This window comes from Sardina pilchardus, chromosome 22, assembly GCF_963854185.1.
Source record: "Sardina pilchardus chromosome 22, fSarPil1.1, whole genome shotgun sequence".
NCBI classification, from domain to species: Eukaryota; Metazoa; Chordata; class Actinopteri; order Clupeiformes; family Clupeidae; genus Sardina; species Sardina pilchardus.
Genome location: NC_085015.1, coordinates 21,742,488 through 21,770,313, shown reverse-complemented (window position 1 = coordinate 21,770,313; position 27,826 = coordinate 21,742,488). Strand labels below are relative to the sequence as shown.

At 44.5% G+C, this 27,826-nt stretch overlaps 4 protein-coding genes across 6 annotated transcripts; 3 read left to right on the top strand and 1 right to left on the bottom strand.

Moving 5' to 3' along the window:
* Positions 1–96: 96 nt before the first annotated feature.
* LOC134070264 (uncharacterized) lies at positions 97–14,603 on the bottom strand. Of its 3 annotated transcripts, none has more exons than XM_062526552.1 (7): positions 14,435–14,603; positions 8,855–9,016; positions 4,167–4,540; positions 3,810–3,925; positions 944–2,111; positions 599–737; positions 97–468 (listed from the first exon to the last, which is right to left on the bottom strand). In XM_062526552.1, the coding sequence occupies exons 3-7, from the start codon at positions 4,185–4,187 to the stop codon at positions 278–280; spliced, it is 1,635 nt and encodes a 544-aa protein (XP_062382536.1). In that variant the 5' UTR covers positions 4,188–4,540; positions 8,855–9,016; positions 14,435–14,603; the 3' UTR covers positions 97–277. The 3 variants fall into 3 exon arrangements, with proteins under 3 accessions (XP_062382536.1, XP_062382537.1, XP_062382535.1); XM_062526553.1 differs by having other exon boundaries at positions 8,855–9,009; XM_062526551.1 differs by lacking the exons at positions 8,855–9,016; positions 14,435–14,603 and having other exon boundaries at positions 3,810–4,005; positions 4,167–4,196.
* Positions 14,604–16,245: 1,642 nt separating this feature from the next.
* On the top strand, positions 16,246–17,465 carry LOC134070263 (parvalbumin, thymic-like). Its single transcript, XM_062526550.1, has 4 exons — positions 16,246–16,317; positions 16,562–16,694; positions 17,057–17,166; positions 17,391–17,465. Exons 1-4 carry the CDS (start codon positions 16,257–16,259, stop codon positions 17,417–17,419), a joined length of 333 nt encoding a protein of 110 aa, XP_062382534.1. The 5' UTR covers positions 16,246–16,256; the 3' UTR covers positions 17,420–17,465.
* Positions 17,466–18,599: 1,134 nt separating this feature from the next.
* Positions 18,600–20,566, top strand: LOC134070262 (parvalbumin-2). The gene is made up of 5 exons (XM_062526548.1): positions 18,600–18,634; positions 19,343–19,414; positions 19,665–19,797; positions 20,064–20,173; positions 20,474–20,566. The coding sequence occupies exons 2-5, from the start codon at positions 19,354–19,356 to the stop codon at positions 20,497–20,499; spliced, it is 330 nt and encodes a 109-aa protein (XP_062382532.1). The 5' UTR covers positions 18,600–18,634; positions 19,343–19,353; the 3' UTR covers positions 20,500–20,566.
* A 3,000-nt stretch (positions 20,567–23,566) lies between these two features.
* Positions 23,567–25,744, top strand: LOC134070261 (parvalbumin beta-like). Its single transcript, XM_062526547.1, has 5 exons — positions 23,567–23,668; positions 24,164–24,230; positions 24,572–24,704; positions 24,824–24,933; positions 25,447–25,744. Exons 2-5 carry the CDS (start codon positions 24,170–24,172, stop codon positions 25,470–25,472), a joined length of 330 nt encoding a protein of 109 aa, XP_062382531.1. The 5' UTR covers positions 23,567–23,668; positions 24,164–24,169; the 3' UTR covers positions 25,473–25,744.
* The last annotated feature ends 2,082 nt before the right edge of the window (positions 25,745–27,826 follow it).

The following is a 27,826-nucleotide window of genomic DNA, read 5'->3' as shown; positions in this document are numbered from 1 at the left end:
ATGAACTGCTTGCCATGGCTTTGACTCCTGGCTTTATTATTGTCCGTTACTAATAGTCTAAAAGCAGGTGCATAAAAAATACATACACAACTGGCACATTGTTGTAAAATAACTTTAATGCCCTCATCCCATCCTACTAGGGAGTCAATATATTACTGCTATAAAGAAAAATGGAGTCGTCATAATATCTGTAGAAAACAAACATTGCTAATTGCATTCACAACATCTCTACTCCATAATGTGAAGAAACTGATGAAATCCTGCTGAGATTTCCTCTTCACTCCAAATCCGAGTCTGTGATGTGGGTGATGGTGTAGGTGGAGCAGTTCAGCCAGTCGTGGCGAGAGCGGGCAGAGCTGCGTGGATGCTCTGATGTGTCCGAGATGTGAGACCAAGGAGACCGACTGGCCTTCGTCAGCACAGGGAACGAGGGCACCGCTGTGCAGAAGTCATCTTCCCACTCAAAATCTGGGGTAAGAAAAACAAAGTATATTAATAATATATAGCAACACATTGTAGTATTATCATGCACTGTATGCAGGTCAGATTTTACTGTGTCTAGGTCCATTGGGGGTTCTAGACAGAGGAACCCACTCACCATCTTCATCACAGTGGATCTCCTCTGCTGAGAAGTGACCAGCATGTCCACTGGTGGACACAGGCATAATTCCCGGTGACTTCTGGCTCTGAATGTCCACTGAGCTACATGGAGTTTTCAAGTCCTGGGTAGGTGCCTCCTGTGAAGGTGGGGGGACACACAGTGTTTATAACAGAAAATAACACAATGGTGGTGTGCATTAGAACACAATGAGAATGTAAATAAAGTGTTTTAGTAGTGTTTGCAGTAGGGTAAAGCATGGCAAAATGATGGCTGTGCTTGACAAATCATCATGGGAGGATGTCATTTATTTGGTTTGTTAGAAAACGACTTTTTCTAAGTTACCTTGTCAAAAATAAACACGGTGACCTCCTCGAAGAAGGAGACTCTCTTCCTCAGACGAGTGGCATTGAGCTCCTCTGATGAGGCCGACGGTGCGGTGTGCAGGTGTGCGTCTCCACGAGACCTCTTGAGGACGGGCGGCGGCGGCGGGCACCAATATCCTGTCCGCTCGCTCGGTGATTCATGCCCATCAGAGGATTCGTGCTGACAGGAGGCATCAGACCCGTCCGTGCCCGCGTCATCGCTGTCTGAATCTTCTATCTCCGAGATGTCACTGCAGGACGTGCTGCCGTCTGAACACCGGCCGAGCCGCTCACCAGAGGTGTCCGCGTCTAATTCGGCTCCAGCCTCCGACGGAGAGTCGCTGTCGATTGTCATCCATTCTGTACTAGTATTATGCCAAAGAATAGAGCTTTCTGGAAGCAAAAGTGTTGGAAGCACCCTGGGGAAGGGCTCATTAGGTGTGGTGATACATTCAGGGAGGGATTTTGAGGATAAAGTCGCTGTCGATGGATGACAAGGATGGTTGACTGTTGTCCTTAACAAGCAGTCATTGTGGTTGTAATCTTGAAATGTGTCTTCCCAAGGAGAGCTAGATTCAGCTCTGTTCTTTGAGCGTCTGGCAACGGGCAGCGTACCACAGTGGTCTGAGGGGCACACACTGTACACACAATGGCCTGGAGGAGAATGAGCCGGAACACTGCACACAGAGGCCTCGGCACACGTCACGTAGACAGGAGGCTGAACTTCGAAGAATAGGACAGGAATGCTATTTGCTCTGGTGAAGTAACTCACAAGTTCGTTTCTATTATCATCCTCACGCGCTCCGAGTGACTCGCATCTCAAAGAAGGTTGCCAGATTTGGTTTAAGTCCACGTCATTTGGTGGCGAGTTTAAATTCGTATGGGCCTCGCGCCTGTGGCAGTTCAGCCAGGTGGCCTCCACCATACCCTCCAAAGGCAGCGCCGTAGCGTCCGGGGACATCCTGACCTCTCCACGGACCAAATCATGACCGCACAGGCCCGAGTGAGGAGTGGGGATGGACGCTGGGAGCCATGTGCAGCTCGACCTCTCGTGGAGGTCAGGGGTGACCCAGGCCTGCCTGAGACCTTGAAGATGGACATCAGCTCTCCGCTCCTGCTGTAGCCATCTCCACTGATGTCTATTACACCTGATAAGAGTAGTAATGAACATTGTTTATGTACATGAAAGCTTTATACAAAGGGTAACTTCCCCTGAACTTATGTGTAAACCATTAATACCAATACAATACACTGATTGTCATTGTATTTATTATCTTGAAACATGGAAATGGAACATTAGCTAATCTTTTTCATGGTTTGTTTATTGAACTAATGGATTATGCCAGATATCCTGGGACTCCAGGAACGGCATCACTCATTGCATTATTTGACATGAACAAACCATTACTGTCAACACTGACTAGCATAAAGACTCCTTGCTAATCCAGCCAATGAATGTTATCTAAGAGAACCTAGCTGAACTCTGGCGTAGCTGTTTTTTTCTTCCTGAACCATGTTTTTCAAGTCCTGCCATTTTTCCATGTTTCTATGTGGCAGTCATGCATTCCCTATAAATCCCTGACATGATGAAAACCATAGTAACCAGTCCCCTCAAACCGGAGCTGTTGAGTGGAACTTTCTAGAGATGACGACTGTTATCCTCCCCTTTACCCAAACTGTTTTTTGAAAAACAAAGTGCAAAGAACACTACTCAGCTCTTTTCTCTTTCAGACGATTTAGCTTTGATGCAATCATTTGAGAATGTATCTATTATTTTCTCCTGGCCTCTCACCATTTGGCCTGAATAAATATTAGCCACCAGCATCAGCAGATACGCAATAGGAAACATTTTCCCCTCCGCCATCGCCTGGCAACCCTCAAATGAGTGAGTCAGTGGAAGGACGAGAGTAGCTGACTCAATGAGTGACGAGTTCAGAGGGACTCTCTCTCTCTCTCTCTCTCTCTCTCTCTCTCTTCTCCTCCTCTCTTTATCTGTCTCTATCTTTCTCTCATACACATCTTCACTAACTCTCTCTCTCACACACACACACACACACACACACACACACACACACACACACATTAACTCTCTCTCTGTCTCTCTCTCTCTCCACACACACAGTCTAGACTAGATTAAGCTAACCTCTTAACCCTGCTCCAGTTTTCCTGAATCAAATGTGCCCTGGCCGTGGGTTGACTCTGATTATCAGTTTATATTCCATGGTGGAGGGGAAAGAAGCCCTTCAGAAAAAACACTCCCCATCTGGGCAGAGCAGGGGTCTCTAGCTGTGAGATAACATGGCTAATCTGCTGCCCCTTCTCCACGGGGATTAGCACCTCACTGTCTGACAGGTGTGGGGTTTGGGGAGGAGGCAACGCCCCTTCTTAACTCACACAGGGTGGACTCCCACATCCTGTAAACACACACACACACACACACACACACACAAATACACACACACACACACACACACACACACACACACACACACACACACACACCCCACACACACACACACACAACCCCCCCACACACACACACACACACAACCCCCCCCCCCACACACACACACACACACACACACACATTTCTGATCCATAATCTCAACTACCAACAAAAAGCCCATCAACTCCCAGGCAGTCACACATACAGTAAATCAGTCCACTCCCGTGCCTGAGTGCATTTGAGTGCAGATAAACCCTGAGAGGAGGGCTAAGTGTGTGTTAGTGCAGCCGGTGCATTGTGGGAGAGAGCGTGGAAAGCCCGGGGGACCTTGATTGGTCGATTGGTTACCTTGGAGAGGCACAGTGAAATCAGAGAGCATGCAGGGAACAGAGAGGCTTACCACACTCTCAGCGGATTGGCCCGCTGCTCCATCCTGACCACGCCCCCAGGAAGTCCACCGCTGGGCAGAGAGGCCGCCCGGCACTCGGACGCGTCCAGGTCATCCCGAGCGGTCATCTGGGAGGACCGGCGCGACACAGCACAGAGCTCACACACTACAGACGCTTCATAAGACATGATTCATCCCCCAAAACACCCTGCAGTACAGCAGCATACAGGATGATGCACCAGTGACTCACAGCAACAATATTACCACAAAACAACCATCTAAACTGATTAGTGCAGTAACTCTCTGTCTCTCTCTGTGCATCTGTTTCTCTCTCTCCTCTCTCTCCCTCTCTCTCTCTCTCTCTCTCACCTTGTGTCGTGATGGTCCCATGCTGTAGTCGCCGTCGTCTCGCTGCCAGGCCCTGCGTCAGGCATCAGCTCTGCTGTGGCTGCTCCAAGCCCAATAATAATGGACGGAAGTGGATGAAGGGGAAAAGGACGAGTGCCGAGGGAGGGAGGAAGAGACAGAGAGAGGGAGGGAGGAAGGGAGAGAGGGAGGGCTGGGCTATGCAGACAGGCGCTGATCGATAGCTTGGATAATATGACAGAGGTTTTCTCTCTATCCCGGCATCTCTGGAGAAGGCTGGCTGGCTGGCTGGTTGGCTAGTTGGCAGAAGGAGCTGGGTGCATCCTCCACTGCGCTGGAGAAAGGGGCAGGCTCTCACCGGCTGCACTCCGGGTGTGCTGCATGCACAGGGATGCGAGCCATTAGGATGACCTTCCCATCACTGCTATATGCAGTATATCACCAAAGCCATGCAGTGGCTGCCTCAGTTTCACTTCTCTTGCACTTTAATTCAATGCAACAGCACACTATATATATACATATGCTTCTGAATGGTAAGGGTCAACATCTGGCAAGGCTTTCAAACCCTATTTAACAAGTCTGCAGTGTTTTCAATATAATCATAATCATCATCATCATCATTAATCATTTCAATCACCAACATTAATTAACCCGCGGCATTATTTGCATGACAATATATGATTGATTAGAATCAGAGTTGCTCATAAACTTTATGATCTTGTCTCTGTGTCATGTTATCATGCAAGGGCCAACTGAGACACTGTTCCAACTAGCAGGTCTGCCTGCCAGTAACGCATCCATGTAAGTACTGTCCTGCCCCCCAGTGGTCATTTTACTCAACTGCAATTGATTTCCTCTCTGGAGAATCGCCAATACCATGGAAAGGATTCTCGTCAAATCAACTTACTACAGACAGCGTTCAGTGTCTTTAATCAACAACATTCTGGTTGACCACTTCATTTGTTTGATTGATTATTTAAAGCCATCACTGTGATGTGATATCACACTGGGGTGTCCTAACCGTAACATGTGATAGAGTGTATTATTGCATGACAAGGTCCCAGAGACGCATGTTAACCCCCATGATGAAAGGAACATAGATGGGCACTGTGCTTCTTAAGATGGGGATCCAAAGTCGTCTGATGATGGATGATCAAGGAAGAAGGAACAATAACCACAAACCAGATCTAATCAGTTTTTATTTTGACTTGTTTACATTACTGACCAAAATGTGGCAAAGAGCGTTCAAGTCTGATGCTTTTCTGCAGTAGAATGCCATTGAGTGTGTCTGTGTGCTTCATGACAAATTCCCATGAGTTGCCTGTGTTCTTCACTGGCAACAAAATCACTGATGCTGGAGTAGTCCTTCACAACACACTCAGGCAGCATCAGGATATTGTTACCAGGGAGAAACAAACACACAGAGACACATACCGTACACACACACACACACACACACACTTTCTCTCTCTCTCTCTCTCCCACTCTTTCTGTCTCCCTCTCTCTATCACACAGCCACACACACACACACACACACACACACACACACACACACTCTCTCTCACCCTCTCTCTTCACCCCCCCCCCCCCCCCCCCTCTCTCTCTCTCTCTCTCTCTCTCTCTACTTCTCGCCTCTCGCTTCTACAAACCACAACAATGTGGTGCAACCAGGGCAGGACAAGGTAGTGTGGAGTAAAAAGAACGCTGGTGCAACACAGATTATTTTTTAAGGTGTATAACGGCGACTAACTTTTTTGATGTATGGTTACATCTTCATCAGGGTCCTTGAAAACAACCTGTGCACCTTAAAAAAAAAAAAAAAGTGAAGAAGACATCTGTGTTGCACCAGCATTCTTACTCTACAAACACTTTCTCTCTCTCACACACACACACACACACACACACACAGACACCCCTCACCCTGTCACCCTGCTGAGTGTAGCGTAAGGAGGAAGGGGAGCTGTGGGGCTGCAGCGCTGCAGGAGGATGGAGGACGGGGGCCAGATGGCCGTTCGCTCACACGCAGCGCAGTCAGAGCGCAGACGAGAGCGCAGAGGAGAGGAGAGAGGGAGAGAGGGAGGAAGAGAGGGAGAGAGGGAGAGGGAGAGAGAGAGAAGGAGAGAGGGAGAGAGGGAGGGGCTGGGTTGCTTTACTGGGACTATCCGAAGACGAGACCCTTCCTTGTTCGGTGTGGGGCTGGGGGCGCAGGCCAGGAGCGACTGTCAGTCCCTGCGAGGCACCCAAGATGAATGGAGAAACATCTGAGACTTTTTTTTCCACTGCACTTAGCAGCATTATACACACTGTATAGTCAGCTCAAGAAACTTGGACTCTGCCCTACAAGGGCACAATAAGAAAACGCTGAACAAAAAAAGATGAATTCACTCTAAAAGGTTGATTCTAATCAAATTAATCCAGGTCCAGTGTTAATGGCAGACCTTATGAATAAAGATTTCTCTAAAATGGCGGTGGAAATAGGTACCTGACTGAGTAACCTACTAACAACATGCAAGCGTAAACCAAACCTCAAGTTCATTACACGCTATCATAGAGCTGCTTTGGAATTTTGTGTGATTCAAAAATTCTCAAACTTCAGACAGTTGATATAAAAAACAAAAAATTAAAAAGTCAACAGATGAGGGAATCTGATAATGTTAAGTGATAACTGATAAGTTATGAGAGAGTCACCTCAAACCTATTTACAGCAGTAGGTTACTTCTAGGCTTCTATTAATATTCATGGTTAAACTAAAATAATTTAGGAATGTCTTGCAAATGCTTTGTATGGTCATCAATCTTTTTGACATGACTGTTGCTTGCAGAGTTTTGAGACTTTTTCCAAATTTAACCCCCCGGCCTCAACCCTCCTCAGTAACAGAGTCGTGAAACCCTAGCCTTCACGGAGAAAAGTCCTCTTTGCTTAAATTTCAGTGACAGTGATAGCTGCTACATTCCACAGTTAACTGCTGTTTTTCTAAGTGGGTAAAAGATTGAATCCTATCTTCGCTGCCCACAATGCTTTTTTTTGCCTGTATTATCACAATATCTCATCTCTCTCTCTCTCTCTCTTTATCCCTTGCTTTCTCACACACTCTCTTTCTTTTTCTCTCCTTCTTCCCTCCCTCCGTCTTAAATGTAAGACATTAATGAGCACAGCACTTGCAGTGCCAAGCCTATGTCGAAACCAGAAGTCATTTTAGTGCCAGGGTCACTAGACCATGAGCAGGGTCATGATGGGCGGCCCTCTCGAGTCGGGTGGCTTTGACGGGCAAATCAGATAGCTACCAAAAACGGGGAAAGCCTCAGGATTAAAACCCCTCCTTTGCGTCGATGTTGCAACCGATTGAGCTGTTACACTTCAAAGTGAAAAAAAAAAACAGCCAAGCCTGAACGCAAAACTATCCTTTTACACGAGAAGCGCAGAATCATCATATATCCCAGTAACAGACGACAAGTGACACCAAACAATCCGTGGGAGCTGTGTAATTGGATGCCTTTGGGCTTATTCTGAGCATGCAAAACAGCCAGCAGGCCCGGGAGACACACATGCTTGCCTGGCCTCTGCTCCCTCTGCTGTGCTCGCCCCCCAGCCCGCCCGACTGCCACAGTGCACTCTGGGAAAGCAAAACGCGCTCGGCAAAGCGTCTGCCTGAACTGGCACAGCCTTTTTTGGGAAGGTGAGCGAGTACAGTAGCTGGGTGGACTTTTTTTTTTTTTTTTTTTTTTTCCGGAGGGAGTGGGCAAAGAAAAAGTGACAGGCTTGTCTTTTGAAATATCTCTGTAAACACAAAAAGGACAATCAACTCCCTGGCAAAGTCACATCATTGTGCTGAATTATCTGAATCAAAATAGGGCCGTTACATTTCTAACTGCACAGCTGAGGCAAAGGCCAACTTTTACACTCATTCCCAATCCGACCTCAACACACAAAAACTGGAGCACAGCAACAACAAAGAAAATGAATGACGTGTCCATTTTAAGCACATAAAACTTTGCACATTATGCACAATCATTTTTAAAATTGAGCTTTCCATTTGAGGTGAGTGATGTTACAATAACTTTAATCTTTAACATGACCATTCGTTTTTTGTTGCATTAGCAGAATTCACTATGCAGACGAACAGGAGAAAGTAAACCACTTTGTCAACACAATGTATTTTCTGCCCATCGGTGGTACATTGCAGCAGCAGCAGAGCTGAAGAGCTGAATCGACAGCAGACTGCAAATGGTTTTGAGGCCGCCTCATTGGGGGGCTAAGGGCAGGTTTTTTTAGCCCCCCTGTCTGAGGGAGAGGCCAAGTGAGGCTAATGTAACCAGCCTAATTTCTTGCCCCCATGCCAGAGAATACTGCCAGTCTGGCAGAAGACTGTAACATGATGTTTGTCCTAATTCCATCAGATGTTTGGCTTGGGTGAAGCCTGCAAGGGTTTCCTCCTGTCACACATGTTAAAATGATTGAGACCATTTCACTACGACTATAAAAAATGACAAAATGATCGTTAGCATATACTGGTTGCATTTCTGTTGAGTTCAGTGGTAGAAGTGTTTTATTATTTGAAGCATTTCAGTACCAGACAACTTGGACTGCATGTGTAGTTTAGTTACAGTAGGTTCAAAGAAAAATATATTTTGCAAGGCTAAGTGCTTCATGAGAAACTGTATCAGATCACAGCCCTAAGTAGTATTGAATACCTGTGGCTGTTGCCGCTGATGGTGCTGTTGTTGAGCAGAATGACGTTTACAGTCGTTAGCCGTGCCAAACTCATCAGAGGGGCAGCCGTCTCCCTCTGTGACATCACAGGAAGTAGAACAAGACCCAAGCGAGATTCGTGCGTTCCATCCAGATCCTATTTGCTGAAAGAAAAAAAAGAAAAATGCAAAATTATCCTTGGTGAGAACGACTTGCCATCACTTGTCAAGGGAGTTTGTTTTGCATTCTGAAACTCCCTGCATATTTCTCTCTGTCTTTCCCTCTCTCTCTCTCTCTTTCTGTCTATCTATCTATCTTTTCATATTTGATCACAAGTGTTATCTTTCCCAGAAAGTAAACTAAATGGATTTGCAGACTGATCAAGAGAGAGAATGAGTAAACAGCATGGATCTCAACCCTCAGTGGTACTCAATGTTCTTTTGAAGATGGAGTTAATGGTTTGTTCCCCTGAGGTAGTCAGCAAGATATCAAGTGTGTGTGTGTGTGTGTGTGTGTGTGTGTGTGTGTGTGTGTGTGTGTGTGTGTGTGTGTGTGTGTGTGTGTGTGTGTGTGTGTGTGTGTGTGTGTGTGTGTGTGTGTGTGTGTGTGTGTGTGTGTGTGTGTGTGTGCATGCGTGTGTGTGCGTGTGCGTGTGCGTGTGCGTGTGCGTGCGTGGGCAACCAACACAACACGAGCAACAAGCAAACGTATCATATACATTTTATTCAGCAAGGTGCCATCTGGGGAGAGTGTCGCCCACCAGACTGAATGAGCACGCAGTGTCTTGATCGTGCTCCTGCCATAAGCCTTACATGGGCAGGGATGTTTCATGCATTAGCTTATATGCTGTGTCACTACAACTTAAAAATAAAAATAGCACGGTCAGTCGGCGGTCTGCATGATACTCTATCGCTGTCACTCTGGGTCAGATTGCTACAAACAGCACCGCACAGTATAGTGCTCGCCGTGATAACCTGCTCCATCAAAACACTAAAGAGCTCAATCATCTGACAACGTGACTTACGGCTGGCCACGTTCAAGATTGCACGTTGATTATTTGTGATAGAATATCTCGAGAGAATGAAAGGCTGCCATCTAGTGTGAAGTGCTTTCCCCTGATCCTCTTATGCATGTTTCCCATTAGAAATGAGCTGGAAAGTTGCATGGAGGTATTTAAAAAATCATTTGAAAAGTGGGCCAAAAGATGAGGAGGCGTTCATTTTTACGAGAGGGTCAGTCCTCACATTGAGGTCATCCACTGAGTGGGCTCTCTTGGATGTGTGACAACAGGTTCTTCACGTGGACGCGAGAGGAGAACAGATGCCATGAACGTGCTCTAATAGTACCGCTGAGGACATATACACACACACACACACACACACACACACACACACACACACACTCACACTCTCTCTCACACACACAGACACACACACACACACACACACACACACACTCACACAGCAGATAAACTTACACCGTCTCATCGGCAGGGAACATTCAGGACTTGATATCCAAACAGTAGCACAGAGGACATGCTTGCTTGTGTTATTTGAAGATCAGTGAAGAGGCAAACAAGCTTGTTTTCCTGTTTTAATTTCTCCCCTCACACTTCTGTTCACAGTCACGTCGGTCACTTTAGTCCAACTGAAGCGTACGTCGTAGCTTCAGATTTGATCTTTTATTTTGGACACATCTTGGATCCTCGGTGTCCCCACCAAATGACAACATTCAAAATATAACAAGTAAATATGACATTAAATGACGCCTTGCACTTCTTCTCACCCGTGTCATTTGTTTCCCCAACACCTTTTTTAAGTTTAAAAAAGATATATATTTGGTGTTTTTTTTTCTTCTGAAAAAGCTGGTAGAGTTACAGACAGCCGAGCCGGTCTCTGATATCTGAGGTGAGAGTGTTGAGAGGCTGGACGCCGCCTCTGACCTGGTCGTAAACATGCCATAATGTAATTAGTCAGGCATATTGAGCAAAGTTAAAAAATCATTAGCAGGGCGTTCTTCCTCTCACCACTACATACACAAACACACACACAGACACACATGTGTAAAACATGGCTGTGCTGGCATGCGTGAAAGACGACTTAGGGCTGCTGAAAGACGACACAGCAAATGTTTACAGGGTGAAAGCCTGTAAAAGGCTGGTGGCTCTTTGATAACCATGCCACAGCAGCGGGCACTAACTGGGCTCCTGTCCCAAAGCGGTGCCACTGAGCTGTCCATCACGCCCATAAATATGAAGCTTGACCCCCCACCACCCTCACCCCCATCCTACCCCTACCCCACCCTCACCTCCACCCCCATCTCCAGTCACAGTCCAGGGAAACCCCTGAGGCTCGGAGTGGGCAGGCTGGACGGTCCTTAAGCCAGCTGGAATTTGGCTGCCCGGCCCCTGCCGTGCCAAGCTGCGCACGGCCGCTGTAACTATACTCTACTCGATTGAAACGCGCCCGGTGAACGTTGCCAACGGTTACTGCTCAAACAAGGAGTATACAAAGCCCAGGGGTCCGTTCGTCCACCCTTGCGGTGGCTACTCCGAGACCCGAATCGGCTTTCTGCCTCATCGACTGTCCGCACTTTCTCTCCGCACCTGAACGGCGCCTAATCCTGACCAGGTTTTTTATTACAGTTTAATTTGGCCTATCGTCGATCCAACTGTAAGAGATACGGTTGGCCCATCCTAGTGTTTACTTTTAAAATGACCTGATAACAGCTTGATTTTGAAGGTAAGTGTAAAGTGAAGCTTCCAGACCACCCGAAGAGGGCTCAAAAAAGTGGAAATGTCAAAGTCAGCTGTTATTGAGACATCCACTCTCCCCCCCCCCCCCCCCCCCTCCCCCCCCCCATGTCTAGGGTGGGACCTCCAGTGAATTAGAGAGGCATTTATGTGACTTGGTGGCCTCCCTCTCGTATTACATTGAGATCATGCTTAAAACTGAAAACAAGCTCATTCAGTCACCTACAAACGGATAAATCTTTCACCACAAGTGATCTTATTTGTCTTGATTTCACTGAATCATCAGAAAACATAAATCACAGACACCCATTACTAGGCTACTTACTATAGAATTGCTAGCAGCTAAGCTAAGCTGCTAAACTACTATGCAAAGTGTGTCATTTGTCCCTCTAGCTCTATCTTCAGAAGCCTCAGCAGACTGAGTGAACTTGCTTGAAGAGGGGAATTTATTTTTCTTTAGGATACAAGCTTGGTGATTTCAAAGCACACCAGAGAGACAGGGAAAAGAGAGACAGAATAAGGGCACAGAAGAGAGAGAGAGAGAGAAAAAGAGAGCGAGAAAGAGACAGAGGGAGGAATAGAAAAAGAGGGAAAGACCTGCCTCGGCCCTTCTATTTTTTTACACTGGTGTGAAAACACTTGAACACCTGCTGCCGGGTGGTGCGGGCTGAGCTCAGGACACTCGATCCACACACACACACACACACACACACACACACACACACACACACACACACACACACACACACACGACACACACACACACACACACACACACACACACACACACACACACACACACACATACGCACGCACGCATGGAGTCGAGGGGAAGTTGAGGCGGACAGTGAAGCGAGCTGCCAGCCGGGAGGAATCTCCGGTGAGGCTCTGGACTAACAGAGGGTGCCTCTCACTTCGGGGCCAGGATTACGCAACTCGCACCCCCTCCCCCTCCACCCCCCCTCCCCCTCGGCCCTGGGTGAGCTCATCCTGGTCAGGTCCAGCTTGCTGGCCTCCTGCCTGCCTCACTCCCTGCCCCAGAGGGCCCCCGGGGGGAGTATCGGAGCCCAGTGCGGGGGGCTTCGCGCCCTGGCAGGCTGGGCCGCTCAATTAGCACCCAGCGGGACGACCGCTCAAGCCATTCTAGCTGGCCCGCAGGCAGGACGGCCGTCGCGTCCCCTCAGCCCATGTGCGGAAGGCGTGTGTGTGTGTGTGTGTGCGTGTGTGTGTGTGTGTGTGTGTGTGTGTGGGAGGTGGTGAATTTAGAGGGGAGAACTAGGGGAGGACGGTCCAGCTGTGAAGGAGGAGGGAGGTGGCAGAAGTGGAGAGAGACTCACGCTCCGCACTCACTCCGCGCCGTTAACTGTTAACTCACCAGCAGTAAATCACAGTTCGCTCACTGGGGAGAGTGGAAATGGCTCGGTGCGGCGTCTCGGCGCGAGTGTTTTTTTTTTCTGCAATGCAATACAGGTTGAGTTGCGTGAAAGATTTACAATCGCAAGGCAGGGGTCAGCCTGGGGCTCCAGACTGAAGGCACAAAAGTATACACATAAACACACACACACACACATCCACACCCACACCCACCCACAACCGCACAGAGACACACGCACTAGCCAGTGATTGATGTCCGAGGCAGAGGGGTGTGCTGATGAAGAATCTGCCCCCACCCTTGACTGCCCCCTGTTCATCAGCCCTCCACCCCACCCCACCCCACACCCCCACACCCCCACACCCCACTCCCCCCCCCAAATCTTGGCTGAATCTGAGAGTTGCAAAGGCATGTCACAGTCAAAGCTGCTTGACTGAAAATAGCCTAGAGGGGTAACTAAACCCAAGAGACAGGAGGGAGTAGAACCTGCACATCTTGCAAGAGTGACCAAATCCCCCCACCCCCCACCCCCACTCCACCCTCACGCCACCCCTCCCCACCCCATCTCATTCTAAGGAGGGGCATTTAAACGTGTCTCTTTTTAAATGAGGGAACAGATTAGATATGTCTAATAGCCCGAATACAATATCGTGTATCTGGCTTGTGGCAAGACAGGCACAGCATGTCGCAGGTTATGTCAAGTTGGCAGCTTGATTAGGAATCAGAGACTTGCTTTAGTAGATCAATATCACTGAGACTCTCTGCGTGGAACGCCCGCTCCTAAAATAGAAGCGCTTGCGGAAAGCAGAGCAGATAACGATTAGCGTACAGTTATTGTGACAAGTCTATCACTCATCAGATGATTCATCTTTGTCTCCCGTCTTGACGCATCGGCCGGTGACAAATAATTGTAGCGATCGAATCGTCCCCCCCCCCGCAACAACAGTCGCTGCCGCTTCAAATGGTAGAGGTTGATGCCCGTGAGTAATCCCAAATTAAGAAACACACGCAGCTGTCCAACCTGGATCAGAATGAAGAGTCAGCGCCTGGGAGCCCGGTGCCAAATGCACAGCGGTACTCCATATCATCGCAAAGCACTTATAGAGGGACACAGGTGGGTAAGGAGTGTCCATCACTATCTCCTTTGCATTAGCGCCGGTGAGGGTTTCTGTACACTGTCAACTGGTGGATGCAGCCCATCCTTTAGAACCGGAGTAGAACAACATCCGAGGCGCAAGCGTTAAAAGTGGCTCTACTTAGTTGCTCAACCCTTGTGGTATGGAGACCTTCAACTCTTTGTCAAACACAACTGCTGACATGTTTCACAAATTGAACTACAAGTCATATCAATGCCATCAAAAGGGTTGTTTGTGGTCATTCCTGACATACTGTGTACCACAATTGAATCACTGAATGTTCGCCATCATAAAAACTGATTAGCTTCACAAAAGCACTTACCCCTTGAATGCCCCATGAGCGTCCAAAGTCCGGCTGTTTGTTGTGTCTCTCTCTCATCTTCTGGGGCCGCTTCTTCGTCGTTGGGGTTTTTAAGATCTCCATTCGGCCCTCAGCGACACAGTCCCACGAGCAAACACCGCCAGTGCTCTGGTGAGGCCGGACCCTAGACTTTGTCTCTGGCCAGCTATCCTGTGCTCCGTCCAGTCCTGCTCTCCCCCACCACCACCACCACCAGCACCACCACCAGCACAGCCCCCGCCACGGTCCATCACACAGGAAACCTGGCCTTCCTGCAAACAAGCGTCAGCGGCCGAGGGGGGCAAGGCCAGAGGGGCAGGTAGAGGGGAGGAGGGGGGGGGGGGAGGATGTGGATGTTTTTGTTGTTCTTCAGGCCCAGGGGCTGGCAGTGCAGCGGACTGGACGCACGCATTCGTCCATCCTGAGGAAGAGGGCCTGCGGAGGAAACCGGCCTCGCGTCACTGCGGCCTCGCAGCCACCTGCACCGGACCAGCACGTGCGCATGCTGCACACACACACACACACACACACACACACACACAGACACACACACACACACACACACACACACACACACACACACACACACACACACACACAGAGACACACACACACACATACTCACACACACACACACACACACACACACACACACACACACACACACACACACACACACACACACACACACACACACACACACACACACACACACACACAGAGAGACACACAGAGAGAGAGACACACACACACACACACTCATTTCATCTCTCCCACAGTAATTCACACTTACATGACAGGAAAATATGTCTGAGAAAAAGAACACAGTGTGTGTACTGCAGTTGGCAAAAATATTGTCAGCAGTGCAGTGCCACACGAGTATTTTATTACATTTCCACACTAGTTGTTGCCCGTGTAATCTCAGCTTCATACTAAATGAGGACTTCCCTAAATGAATTTCTGAGAATGAAATGAAGGTATACTATGACTATAGATCTGAGAGACCTGTGGCTGGTGACTGGTGAAGTTATCGTACGCCTCTCATTTGCATCTTACAGCACCCACTATTCAGAAGACTGTGTGGTCATTAACAAAGTGAAAGACAAGTCTCAGAATGACAGCAGTGCAAAAACAGGATGTTTGCATGGACAGGGTGCCAAATACTCAGTGGAGAGTACCAAATCACTACACGGAAGCATCTAGAAGGACCGAAAGAGAGGAGAAGTGGACGCATCTGGCCAAACCAAATATAACCTGCTATCTGATCATCTGGCAAAAGAATAGTGTTTTTACTTGTGACCCACTTGAGGAAACACCTCCAGAGATATTCACATGCATTAATTATTCCACAGTCTGTCTGAATATGAATACATGCTCTTTATGGGGAAACACTGAACAAAAGCCATGGCTTTCTTTTCATGAACTACATCCAAAAACAACTATGAAGTTCCCCTCACCATGGATTTTCTGTATGTCTTGTGTGAGAGTTGGTCAGAGTAATTTGTTTCTATAGAATAAATTATATGCCAATTTGTTCTAAAATTATTCATCGTACAATTCATTTTACATTAGAAAAAAGAGAATGGAGAAAAAGAGGTTAAGAAACAAATGCGATGAACCTGTGTTTACGTATCACATACACAATTCAGCCTTTGTGTTCACCTAGTCCTCCACTTAAGAGGCTTCGGTTGAGCCCAGGTGCATCTGACAACAACACACTGGTGGTTTTTGACACAGTGTTTGAAGCTTTTCTATCTCCTACCAGCAGTCAGACTCTGCAGTCTTCCCCGCAACCTCCCTGACGATGGCCATTACAGACTTCCTCGCCGCTTCTGACATTACTTCAGCCATCAACGCGTGCCAAGGTATGAGACGCTGTCATTGGAGTTCTTCCATTGACTGCCAAAGGAAACAGTCAGGGGTCGGAGCGTTAGGTTTCTGGAATGCTGTTGTTTGGCTGGCTCTCTCTCCCTCTCTCTTTGAGCTGTAATATCACTAGCATGTTACATTATCACATCATATCATATCTGTTATCATACCCGAGAAATACCTTTTCTTCCTGTGGTAATCATTTGTTTGTTTGTTTGTTTTTTTCTCTGCGTGGGGTAGCAAAAGATTCTTTCAGTCCGAAAACCTTCTTTGCAACTGTGGGGCTGTCAAAGAAATCTCCACCAGAAATAGAGAAGGTCTTTCGGATTCTAGACCAGGATAAGAGTGGGTTCATTGAGCAGGATGAGCTACAGTTGAGTATATTATACTTTTTCTCACAAATAGAGCTGTTCTACATTTGACAGTTCTGCTAATAGAGCTTTTCTATACCTTTGACAGTTTTGTAAAGCTGATTTTATTTTGTATAACTGCTAATAATGCACAAGGTAATAATTGAAGTAAAGAGACTAGAGCAAATAAAACTGGACATTAAAAAATGGAAATAAAATTGGAATTATTAGCTTTATGGACTTGATGAGCTGTTACAGTTGTATGTATCTTCAACGTAAAACTAAGGCCAATCAGTAACAATTCCCCTTTGTGCATAATGTAGACTTTTAACTTGAGAGTGACATCTTCAGTTTTGGGTTTTTCTTCCCTTGTCTTCTCGTCCAGACTATTCCTTCAGAACTTCGCCAAAGGGGCACGGACCCTGACGGCAGCGGAGACCAGAGCCTTCATGCAGGCAGCAGATATGGACGGGGATGGCAAGATTGGCTGGGAAGGTCTGGAATTATCTAATCTGAGAGACTATTCTCACACTATAGCGTAACTGGGAAGGTCTGGGATTATCTAATCTGAGAGACTATTCTCACACTATAGCGTAACAGTTGTTAACTCACAAAAAAAACAGAAGTGACTCAACTCAGCTAAGGACATGTGTAAACACACCCCTCCAGGCACTGAGGAACGTATTTGCATTCATAAATTGTCTCCTTTGGCTTCACAGAGTTCTCAGCCCTGGTCAACTCCTCCTGAGGACAGACGGCCCAGGATTGTCACTACAGCATTCCAGCTCTGCGCCGTCTGGATGATTTATTTAGATCAATATGATTTCTACTTGTCCTGCTGATTTGAAACAGTACATTTGCTTGCAATATGTCATTCTTAGTAAAAAAAATCATGGCATGAGAAGAGCCCGTTGAATAAAGACTCTTGGTTCACCAGTGTCACTGTGTGTGCAGTTTTGGTGTAAAAAAAAAAAGACAGAGTTATAAATAGCGTGTCTCACCAGTGGCCTGTGTCAGTCTTCAAGAGCTACGTGTAAACAAGTTTTTCAGGTCTCTGGGGGGATCTAAGGGATGTACGTTTATAAGTACAAACTGATCAAAGTAAAGGTTTGCAATTAGCTAACAGTCACATCGTTTACCTGAGGTGTCTGAGGCACAAAAACATTGCTCACAGCCTGACCTTCAGGCACACACTGTGAGGCTGAAAGCACACACCACAGTTTCAACTAGCAATTCAGCAATAATGAATTTGTCTCGTATGCCTCCTAATTCATTTCAGAGCCCAGATCATTTTCTACCACAGGCTCAAAAGAGAGGGCATTTATCTTACTGCATACATACCTCTGTGTTAGTGAAATTCTGTGGTGTATTCTGTCACATACGTGTAGGGTTTGTCTTACAAGTGCAACAGATGACATTAAAGGAATCCTGAAAGATTGGCGGGTGAAATTTGAGAATTCTCTTCCTACACCTCAATCCCTGCCCATGTTTGGGACATCCTCAAAGACAGATGCCCTGATAAATTGCTTACTATTTTTTTCCTCTTTAAATCCATAAACATGATTATAGTTCTCTTTGTCAGGCAAACGGATTGCCTATAAACAACACATAAGAACCCTGTTGGATAGTCACATATTAATCTACAAATGGGGCATTTCCTTATGACAAGAGTCATATTACAAAGAAAACGCACTGTAGACAGTATGCCGTGCACATCGACTGCACGAGGGAGGAGAGACGCCCAAAGATGCCCGCTTGTGTTACACTTATGGACTTTGAGCATCTCCATTTTAAAAGGATAAAAATAGCACTATATGACTTGGACACATTTTTTTCTCGAAACTATAGCTAACCTAAGCATGTGGTGTGGGTTACACAGCTGCAGTATAAATGTGAGCCAGAATCTCTGCATCTTCAGCCTGTGCACATCCTTGCTACCCAGACGTAGACCAAAGTCTAAAAGGTGAGTCGCTATCCGGAGTCGCAATATATGAAGAAGAGCAGCGATGCGCTGAAGCGCTCTCGGGTCCCGAACGCCAAATGGAATACAGTTTATAATGGACACACGCGGAATGCTTTGCATTTGGAATTCATTTGGACTTCGCCTTTGGGTTGGACCTGCGAAAAAAATATATTGTTTTAAATGAGAATAACAAGAACTCCCTGCTCAAGAGTGGACGGGAATTGGGCAATTGCCTTGTGTCAAATAGGCGCAGGAACGGGGTGATGTGATGTCCTTCAGACAGAAAGTCATGGGCAGTTACGGATTTTAGTTATTGGCACGATTTGCTCCTCAGTGGGTACTGTGCTATGATGCCAGAGCTCAAACTGTAGTAGGATTTGGCAAGCTCTAGAATAACACTTCAACCATAAAAAGCAAAAGTTGTAATGTAGCTAGCCTATGACATCTGTAGAGTGCTAAATGAACTGACCGGTCTTGGTCTTGATTCATTCCTAAGCAACTCAGAAACAGTCAGAGTTTTGTGCGAACTTAGGTCCTATAGGGCAAGTGCGGGCCTATGTTGGCAAATGGCCCAACCATTAAGGTCAAAGTTGATTCGGCCTAGAAATCCAGTAGTCACATGGTTTTTTATATTATTTATGCGCTTCTTTTTTTCATTCGTATTGTAAACAATCTAATAGAGCTGATTTTCCTGCCATCCCTCCGCAGATCTTTTAAAGATGGCTTTTGCTGGTATCCTTAAAGAGGCCGATATTGCTGCTGCAATCAAGGACTGCGCAGGTAAGGAATGACAAACACATGCGGCCTTACTCATAGGCCTATATATTTCTCAGCATGCACTTCTCCCAAGAAAAATGAATAGACTTCAATGTTTGACTAATGCAGTTTTACATTTATTTGATTTTGTGAATATTTTATTCCGAATGTGAAAAAATGTCTTTAACAGTTAAATTAAATATCAAGAATTGAGTAAGTAAGCATCTACTTGAGTCCAAAATAGTTTTTTCCTGACAATCTCGTCCTCCAACAGCTGCAGACTCCTTCAACTACAAGACATTCTTCGCCAAGTGCGGCCTGAGCGGAAAGTCTTCTGATGAGGTCAAGAAGGCCTTCTTCGTCATTGACCAGGACAAGAGTGGCTTCATTGAGGAGGATGAGCTGAAGTAAGAACAATCTCAGTTGCTTGTGCTGCTTTTCCAATAGACATCTGATGCTGTAGCTCGGATAATGAGAATTGCATAGCACTATTATGATAATTGATAGCCTACAAAGCCACGGGGATAAGGAACAAATCCCTCATGATCCAACAAAACATCTGCGAATACGGATCATGTTAAGAACATAACTCAGAGTGGGGGTGGAGAGAGGGTCATCCTCTATCTTACGTGTTTCCTCACATCTAACTCAAATTATCCTGCTCTTTTCCTAGACTGTTCCTGCAGACCTTCCAGGCTGGTGCCAGAGCTCTGACCGATGGCGAGACCAAGGCCTTCCTCAACGCTGGTGACAGTGACGGTGATGGCAAGATTGGAGTTGATGGTAAGATGTCAATCATATTTCTGTGGCTCAGTTACCTAAACATTGCTTCAATAATCTGAATAGTAGACACAAATAGCCATTCACTGTACAGTAAGAGACAGTGCCAAGGAACTATATTTAGAAAGCTATAGAAATTATTGTTAATAAGTTACAACATATGGTTTAAACTAACCTTACACATCACGTCAATTAATTGTCAATATCTATATCTGGAAACGATAAGGATGTGACTAATAACTTTGGTATGTTTACCTTGTATAGATTATCAATACTTACACATATTTATTTTTACCTCCACAGAGTTTGCTCTCCTTGTGAAGGCTTAAGTTTTCATGGAACCACATTTCATGGAATCAGACTTCCACTGCTGTAGACTACCTGGCTCAGATAGCTGATATTGCCTTTTTTATATATTTATTTATGAATACCCTGCCAACTCTTAGCAAGGACATGTGCAAGGTCTCAACAACTTGTCAATTTTTCATGTTGTGTAGTTGTATGTTGTATGTTCACAACCACACCAGTGCAAGTATTCAATCTTTTTGCACTTTTGAAAAAAAGAAATAAATAAACATTTGGAGTAAATCTCTTGGCTTAATGGTTTTAATCATTTCTTCACCTCTCCATCATTCAAAAAAAAAAACCCAACACAACAACAACAAAACCAAAACAAAACAAAACAAAACAAAAACACTGAAGTATTTGGATATGTCAAACAAACTCACAACAACACAAACAACAACAAACAAAAAAAACACGGAAGTATTTGGATATGTCAAACAAACTCTGGCAACCAGTGCCCCAAAAACACTCTCAGTCAGATACCCACAGTGGGGGAACACCTTTGTGAAGACATTACCCTAGATTAACCATTAGACGACATTGTATCCAGCCATTTTAGGGGGAGCACCTGTTGGCAATATGTGCGGACGGATGCTGGACACTTGGCCCTTGCATGAGAGGAGAATGCTGGCTTTGCACTCAATCCCCCAGGCCGTGGGCAGTGCATAGATGCCACGGGTGTACTCAATTAGAGCTGCCGTGCTCTGCAGGACCTGAGCCATGCGGACTATAGGGTTTCAGAACTATAATTAAGTGAGATGGATTACTTTTTAACCAGATCCCTGCCGACCGTAGGGAGAGCCAGCCGAATCCAGGTCATGTCGAGCATGTATGTTACAGAGCATAGTATATTTACAGGATATAAATACATTTTTTCCACTCTTGGATGCAGCTGTCAAGAACAACCAGAGATGTCAATGCCTGAGCAGTGTAATAAGTAAACCTTAAGGGACATGCTTCTGGGAAAGCAAGCAGCAAGAGAGCTCGTAGTCATTTAACACATCATACAGCGTGTGTTTTAAATGTAAACATTTCAAAATCCTCATGCAGATTGGAGTTCTATGCAATGAGTTCAATTGTATGAAATAATTCATTTCGAGAAACAAAAATCCTCATGCAGATTGGAGTTCTATGCAATGAGTTCAATTGTATGAAATAATTCATTTTGAGAAACAAAAGACCAAACATGCATGTTCAACTCATAAAAGTTGACTTCTCAAAGGCACAGCTGTAGGGAATTACAGCATAGATATCGGTTTAACTAAGAGAGGTAGCCTGAGCTCGGTGATTGATATCTTAAATACAAGTAAACAGCTAACATGATTTCTAAGCAAAAAAAAAAACCTCAATTCAGGCAAATAAGAGGGTCAATATTTCAGCATTAAATCCTTTACTGATTATATCATTGTCAGAAATGTACGTGGTAAATAATGTACGTGGTAAAATAAATATTTTTGAAAATCAAAGAAATCAAATTAAAAAAAACCCCACTTAACTAATAAGTGTGACAACAATGGCTCTCAAAAACATGCTCAGTAATAAATCTTGTCAGGTAATAATGTTTTGACAAGCGCTTCCTCCTCCTCTCACTTTGCATTCCAAGACAAGAGTAGAAATTAGTGCTTTAAAATGCCACATTTATTGCTGGGGTTGACGCCCAGTTGTCTCTCTCAGGCCACAGACGCAAGAGAAATCCACAACACTGCCACCCTCTGAAAGAGGGCTGTTATTTCATTTTTAAAGGAGGGGTTTTCTTTCAATTTAAGCAGACTGTACCAATGTAAGCAGACTTAATCACATACTTTAAGTGCATATGCATGCCAACAAGAACAAGACCATGCCTAATGTACAATTACATTTATTAATAATTTAATTAACAGGTTTAAAAAATAATAATAATAATATTTTTTTTAAATCACAGATCTTGACAATCTCAGAGGCGAATTCAGGTAACACAACAACAATGAGAAAATAGTAAGGACACAATAGGATAGTAATACATCCGGATGAATTGGGATAGACCTTGAGTAAACAAGGGGTGTTCCTACCAGCTTGTCTGTACATTTTAATGAGGATGTAGCTATCAGTTTGCATCACTTTCATAAATAGTAGCTGTAATGCACCACAGAGCTAATAAGAGGTGAGAAGACTAAAAATACAACCAACCACTTCCCAATTAAATGCAAGGAATACCAACAAGTCCTAACATCAATCCACAGGTTCACATGAAATCCTAAAGTCTGCTTCTGTCATTTCTTTTGCTATGCTCATCAATGACTTGAATTGCTGAGATGTAATGCGCTATACAGTGCACAAGTGCATCACTGTATATTGTATATTGACATACAGAGTATAGTATAGGCTACTGATGTAACTTAAAAAAATTGCAGAAGATTAAAAGACCAGCACCATCACACAAATCAAAGATGACCAATAATGACAACGTTTCTTTAAAATAAATCAAATGTTTACCCAAAATTCCCCCAAAATGTGCTTTCTATTCATCAAGTTCATCTATCTTAAGGTTATCATGGATTCACAGACCATGACATACCATTCATTGATGGTTATACATTTCGGGTAAAAAACGAAAGTATAGAATAAATAGAAAGAAAAGAAAATTGACAAACAAGTCATTAGCCTACTCAAACTTTTGATTAGTATCTTACCCATAGGCTACAGCAATACGAGCTGTAAAATAAGCACCTGTAGAGCATAATATTGCGACAAATGAAGTCCTCATTTGACTTTGCCAGAGATCTTGCTCTAACTGCTCGTTTGCGCAACCAAATCGAATGACCTTACCCGCATCCTTGCACCCTTCCTCAATTCTTAAGTTTGAATTTTGCGTCGCCAACTTAATCGTTAGACGCAAGTCAGCAACGTATATTATTAGCTCGACTGAATATTAAAGACTTTTGCCTACACGTACCTTTTATGCATCTTCATTTATGTACATAAATAGATCGGCCTGACTACTGGATAAACTTTTCAACCAACTGCTTTGCATGCGGTATCAATTACATTAAGCCTCATATTTCGGGTGAGTGAAGGTATATAAGAACCACGGGTCGACCTCTGTGGTTACTGCAGTTGGCAGACTCAAACAGGCTCGCTTGTGAATCCACTCTAGCACCTCAATACACACTTGAGGTGAGTTCAACTATGGAGGAGGCAGACACCACAAATCAATCGGGCGAATCATAAGACATATTTGTATTTCTCACATCCGAATGGAAGCATACTAAGGCGCCGAGATTCTGAAAACTCTTCAACTGATATTGGACTACAGCTCAGAGGGGGGGAATTTCATGGACACGTAGCCTACCACTTAAGTTTTTCTTGCCACAAACTTGGACTGATGATATGCGAAGAGAAATGGACTAGCAAGAACATTTGGATGCCTGGCTAAAGCAGATAGGAATACGCTAAGCGCACCTGTCTAGTCAGACTCAAATTGGTTGTCGGACTGCTTGGATGGCTCTTAGGAGTTATAGGATCCTAGCCTACTAATTAATTGGCTTACGTCAATCTACCTATCAATCTGTCGTAGGCCATAGTCTCCATTGCATTGATCAACTGTTTACTGTATATTATGCGATTAATTGCTGTTTTAATTGATTGTAATTTCTTTTCATTTTCCCTCAGAAAACAATGGCTCTCGCTGCCGTCTGTGCTGCTGCCGACATTGATGCAGCCCTGGGCGCATGTGCAGGTAGAAATATGTCATTCATATAGCCTATATCCTAAATATTCATAAATTGATGTGCAAATGTACAGTTGGATAAGAACAGGACATTTTAAGTCCTCTTTCTGTTATAGCTCAGTCATTTTAGCCATTTGCAGTGCTGAATTTATTAATAATAATAATAATAATAATAATAATAAGTTGACAATATCCCAACTCTCCTTTTTGTTTTCATGTCACTCAGAAGCCAGAGCACACACTTGACACAGTCATTGTTCCATTGATCATTTCAAGTTGTGATCACATTTGCAAGATCATGGACACCTAGAATGTTATCGTCATCAAAACACATTCCTTTTTTTACTCAGGTGCTGACTCCTTCAAGCACAAGGAGTTCTTCGCCAAGATTGGCCTCTCTGCCAAGTCTGCCGCTGAAATCAAGAAGGCCTTTGAAATCATTGACCAGGACAAGAGCGGCTTCATTGAGGAGGATGAGCTTAAGTAAGAACAATAACTTTTATCACTTTCATTCATTTATTTGACTCATTTTAACTCATCGACACAATGCAGCCACTTCAGATGCTGGGCATAAACTAAAATACTCCTCTCTCGATTTTCAGACTGTTTCTGCAGAACTTCAAGGCTGGTGCTAGGGCTTTGACCGATGCCGAGACCAAGGCCTTCCTTAAAGCAGGAGACAGTGATGGTGATGGCAAGATTGGAATCGATGGTAAGATATTCAACTTTATATGCCATATAGTTCAGCATTTCATGGTTTTCCCTAGAAACTGCATTTGAATTCAAAGTAATTCAAAGAAATTAGGCTGCAGAGAATGTAAGTGCAGCTAATTGGCTAAATTTGGCACATGACTTGTAAGCAGGCCAACAGCAATCAAACAGAAACCAATGGCACCAGAAAGTCACACACCTTTAAAGGGAAAGCTGTACTGGCAGCTAAGTTGCAATATGGCAGGTTATTTATATCCTTATGATAAGCCTTAAAGCATCTTTTTTACTACACTGAATATATATATATATAATATGTGTGTGCATGTATATGCATGTTTTAAATATAGCATTAAACTGCCACTGCTATTACCAATCTTTACATTTCAACTGGAACATTCACATTTAACTGTTTAAGTTGGGACAACTTCTGAAAGGAGTTGAGCTGAATGATTCTCAGTCAGTTGTGTTTCACCATATGGCTCATCTGATCATTCTTCTTCTTTTGCTCTTGCAGAGTTCACTGCCATGATCAAGCCATAAATCTTGACCAATCAACACCTCTTGCTTAAAGGAACAACACTGCCCACGACCTCCTTTTTCATCACAAAAAAACATCTGATTTTTATACAGTAGCCTACACGTGCTTTAGACATGCCTGCCGGATTGTCCTCTCCCATGTTGCACTGTCCGAAATGATGACTGTCAATGTAATGTGGTTATGTCTCATGTCCTGAGTATGAACTTTGGTACTTGGAAAATCTGCACTTTTGGGGAATGGACGATGAGAGAAGAATAAATTTTCTTTTTCTTTATCTCTGTTCTGTTTTTTCTATAATGCCATCAATATGATATGAAATGTATCTTAATTTAACTAAGGAGTAAGCCTACATATAAGCCCATTAAATTAAAATAAATCATTGGAGAAACATAAATAAAGCATATATATATACATATCTTTACTCTTTCCAAGAAATGAATAGAATACACTTCATCATGCCATTGCATAATTAACCCAGTGAGATATAACACAAATATAGTATGACACACATTCATTTATAGTAAATCGCCACATTCTATTAGGCTAAGGCAGTAAATTACCACATTAGAACATTGCACACGAAGACATGGGTGATGTACACCTACTAATACTGCATGCTGACAGAGACCATTCAAGCGACATCCCTTTCCCTCGTGGGAAACAGGATCAGGGTGTGACATCAACCTAGGCTACTGTAAACCCCATCTGCTCTGTTATACCCTCTGTGAGCCACTAGATGGCGACGTCTATTTGCAGGTCAATGTTACTAAACAAAAGTACCCCCAAAAACAATGTCTGTACTTGTTCTCTCATTTTAAACATAACCAACAGAAAACACTGATAACAGTTGTATCATATAATTCCAACAAGGCAGTTTAGAAAGCAGTGATCATCTAGAATGAGTCCTTATTTTACAAACACTGTCTAGGCCTAATAGAATGTGATGAAGGTCTAGTGAGACTTTCATGAGCAAATCTTGAATTCATTCATTGAAGCATTCAAACATTTCTGGATCCAATAAGGGCTCCTGAGGTTGAAACAGATTCTAGCCCCGAGGGACACAAAAAGCAGAGCGGCGTAACTCTACCAGAGAATCAGCAACACTAAACTGAGTAGTATCAGCATCAATGTGTAAACTGCACTGCTAGATCCAGTGTCTAATGCCCCTTATCTCTTTCTTCATGGCACAGCTAACCTCTGACCTATTTCCTTCTACACATGTCCAAATCTGACCATATGGGTCATCACCTGCTATCAAAAACTGTCCCCAACCGAAGAACGTGCAGAGTCAAGAGAATGTGAGAATTCTGCTTGTTGGTTCAATGAGGAAACGACTCAGTGGCATGATGTCGTTTGGATTAGTCGCCCCTAATTAAACTGATTGGAAATGCTGAGTTGACCGATTCCGATACTTGGTTACAGAACCTAACCTCAGGCCCGTGTCTCAATGTCCAGGTGTCTTCCCAACTGGATCGGATTCCTTCCAGGGAGGTACAGTAACCTGATTTGCTCGCGGCAAAATGAAGGTGACTTAACTGTGAAACCCAACACTCAGGTTGCGTCTCGGGCCACAATTATTACAAGTGTCTAGAAAGTGCTCCCAGGTGATGCTAAAGTGGAAGCAGCAACATGTGGTGACAAGGAGAGAAGCTTCACCTGACCCTCAATACTGCACTGACCAGCTCTACAGCTACGGGGGCTATGTGGCAGAACAATGACTCAATATTGCAAACTCAATATTGTAAATGGACATGAACCAGTATGACATTGTTATAGGTATAGGTACAAAGCGCAATATCTGAATTGGGACCTTACGATTCCATCTATTTTGTATCAAGGGTAACCTCTATGTGTTTTGACTGAATGATTGTTTCATTATTATTATTATTCTTGGCTCACTTTGCATTCCTATGAGTTCCCATGTGCATATTCCATACGGATGCACAGATTCACAGATGCCAGCTTTCTAAGTACAGTAGCCCTCAGAAGGTGCAAACAGTGGTGAATATGCAGTACAGATATCAAATATCTGTGGTTAACAAGGTCATACTATTAGCCAGGACACAGTACAATACAGTGAAAGCATACATGTTTGTTCTTTCAAAACATGCATTCACTCATCTTGTTCCAAAGGTTCCAGATGGTTCCACAAAGATCCCAGGAACAAAACACATCTGATCCAAGACAAACAGCATTTGTAAATCTGCCTTCAGACTGGGTAATTCCATCCTGATACATAAGCACCACTGCAGCTCATGCACACTGCACTCTGTGAGACCAATGATGTAACATTGCGGAACGTATACGGTCACATTCATACAAATGCAAAGGCTGATGCACACAGTTTAGTGTGGAT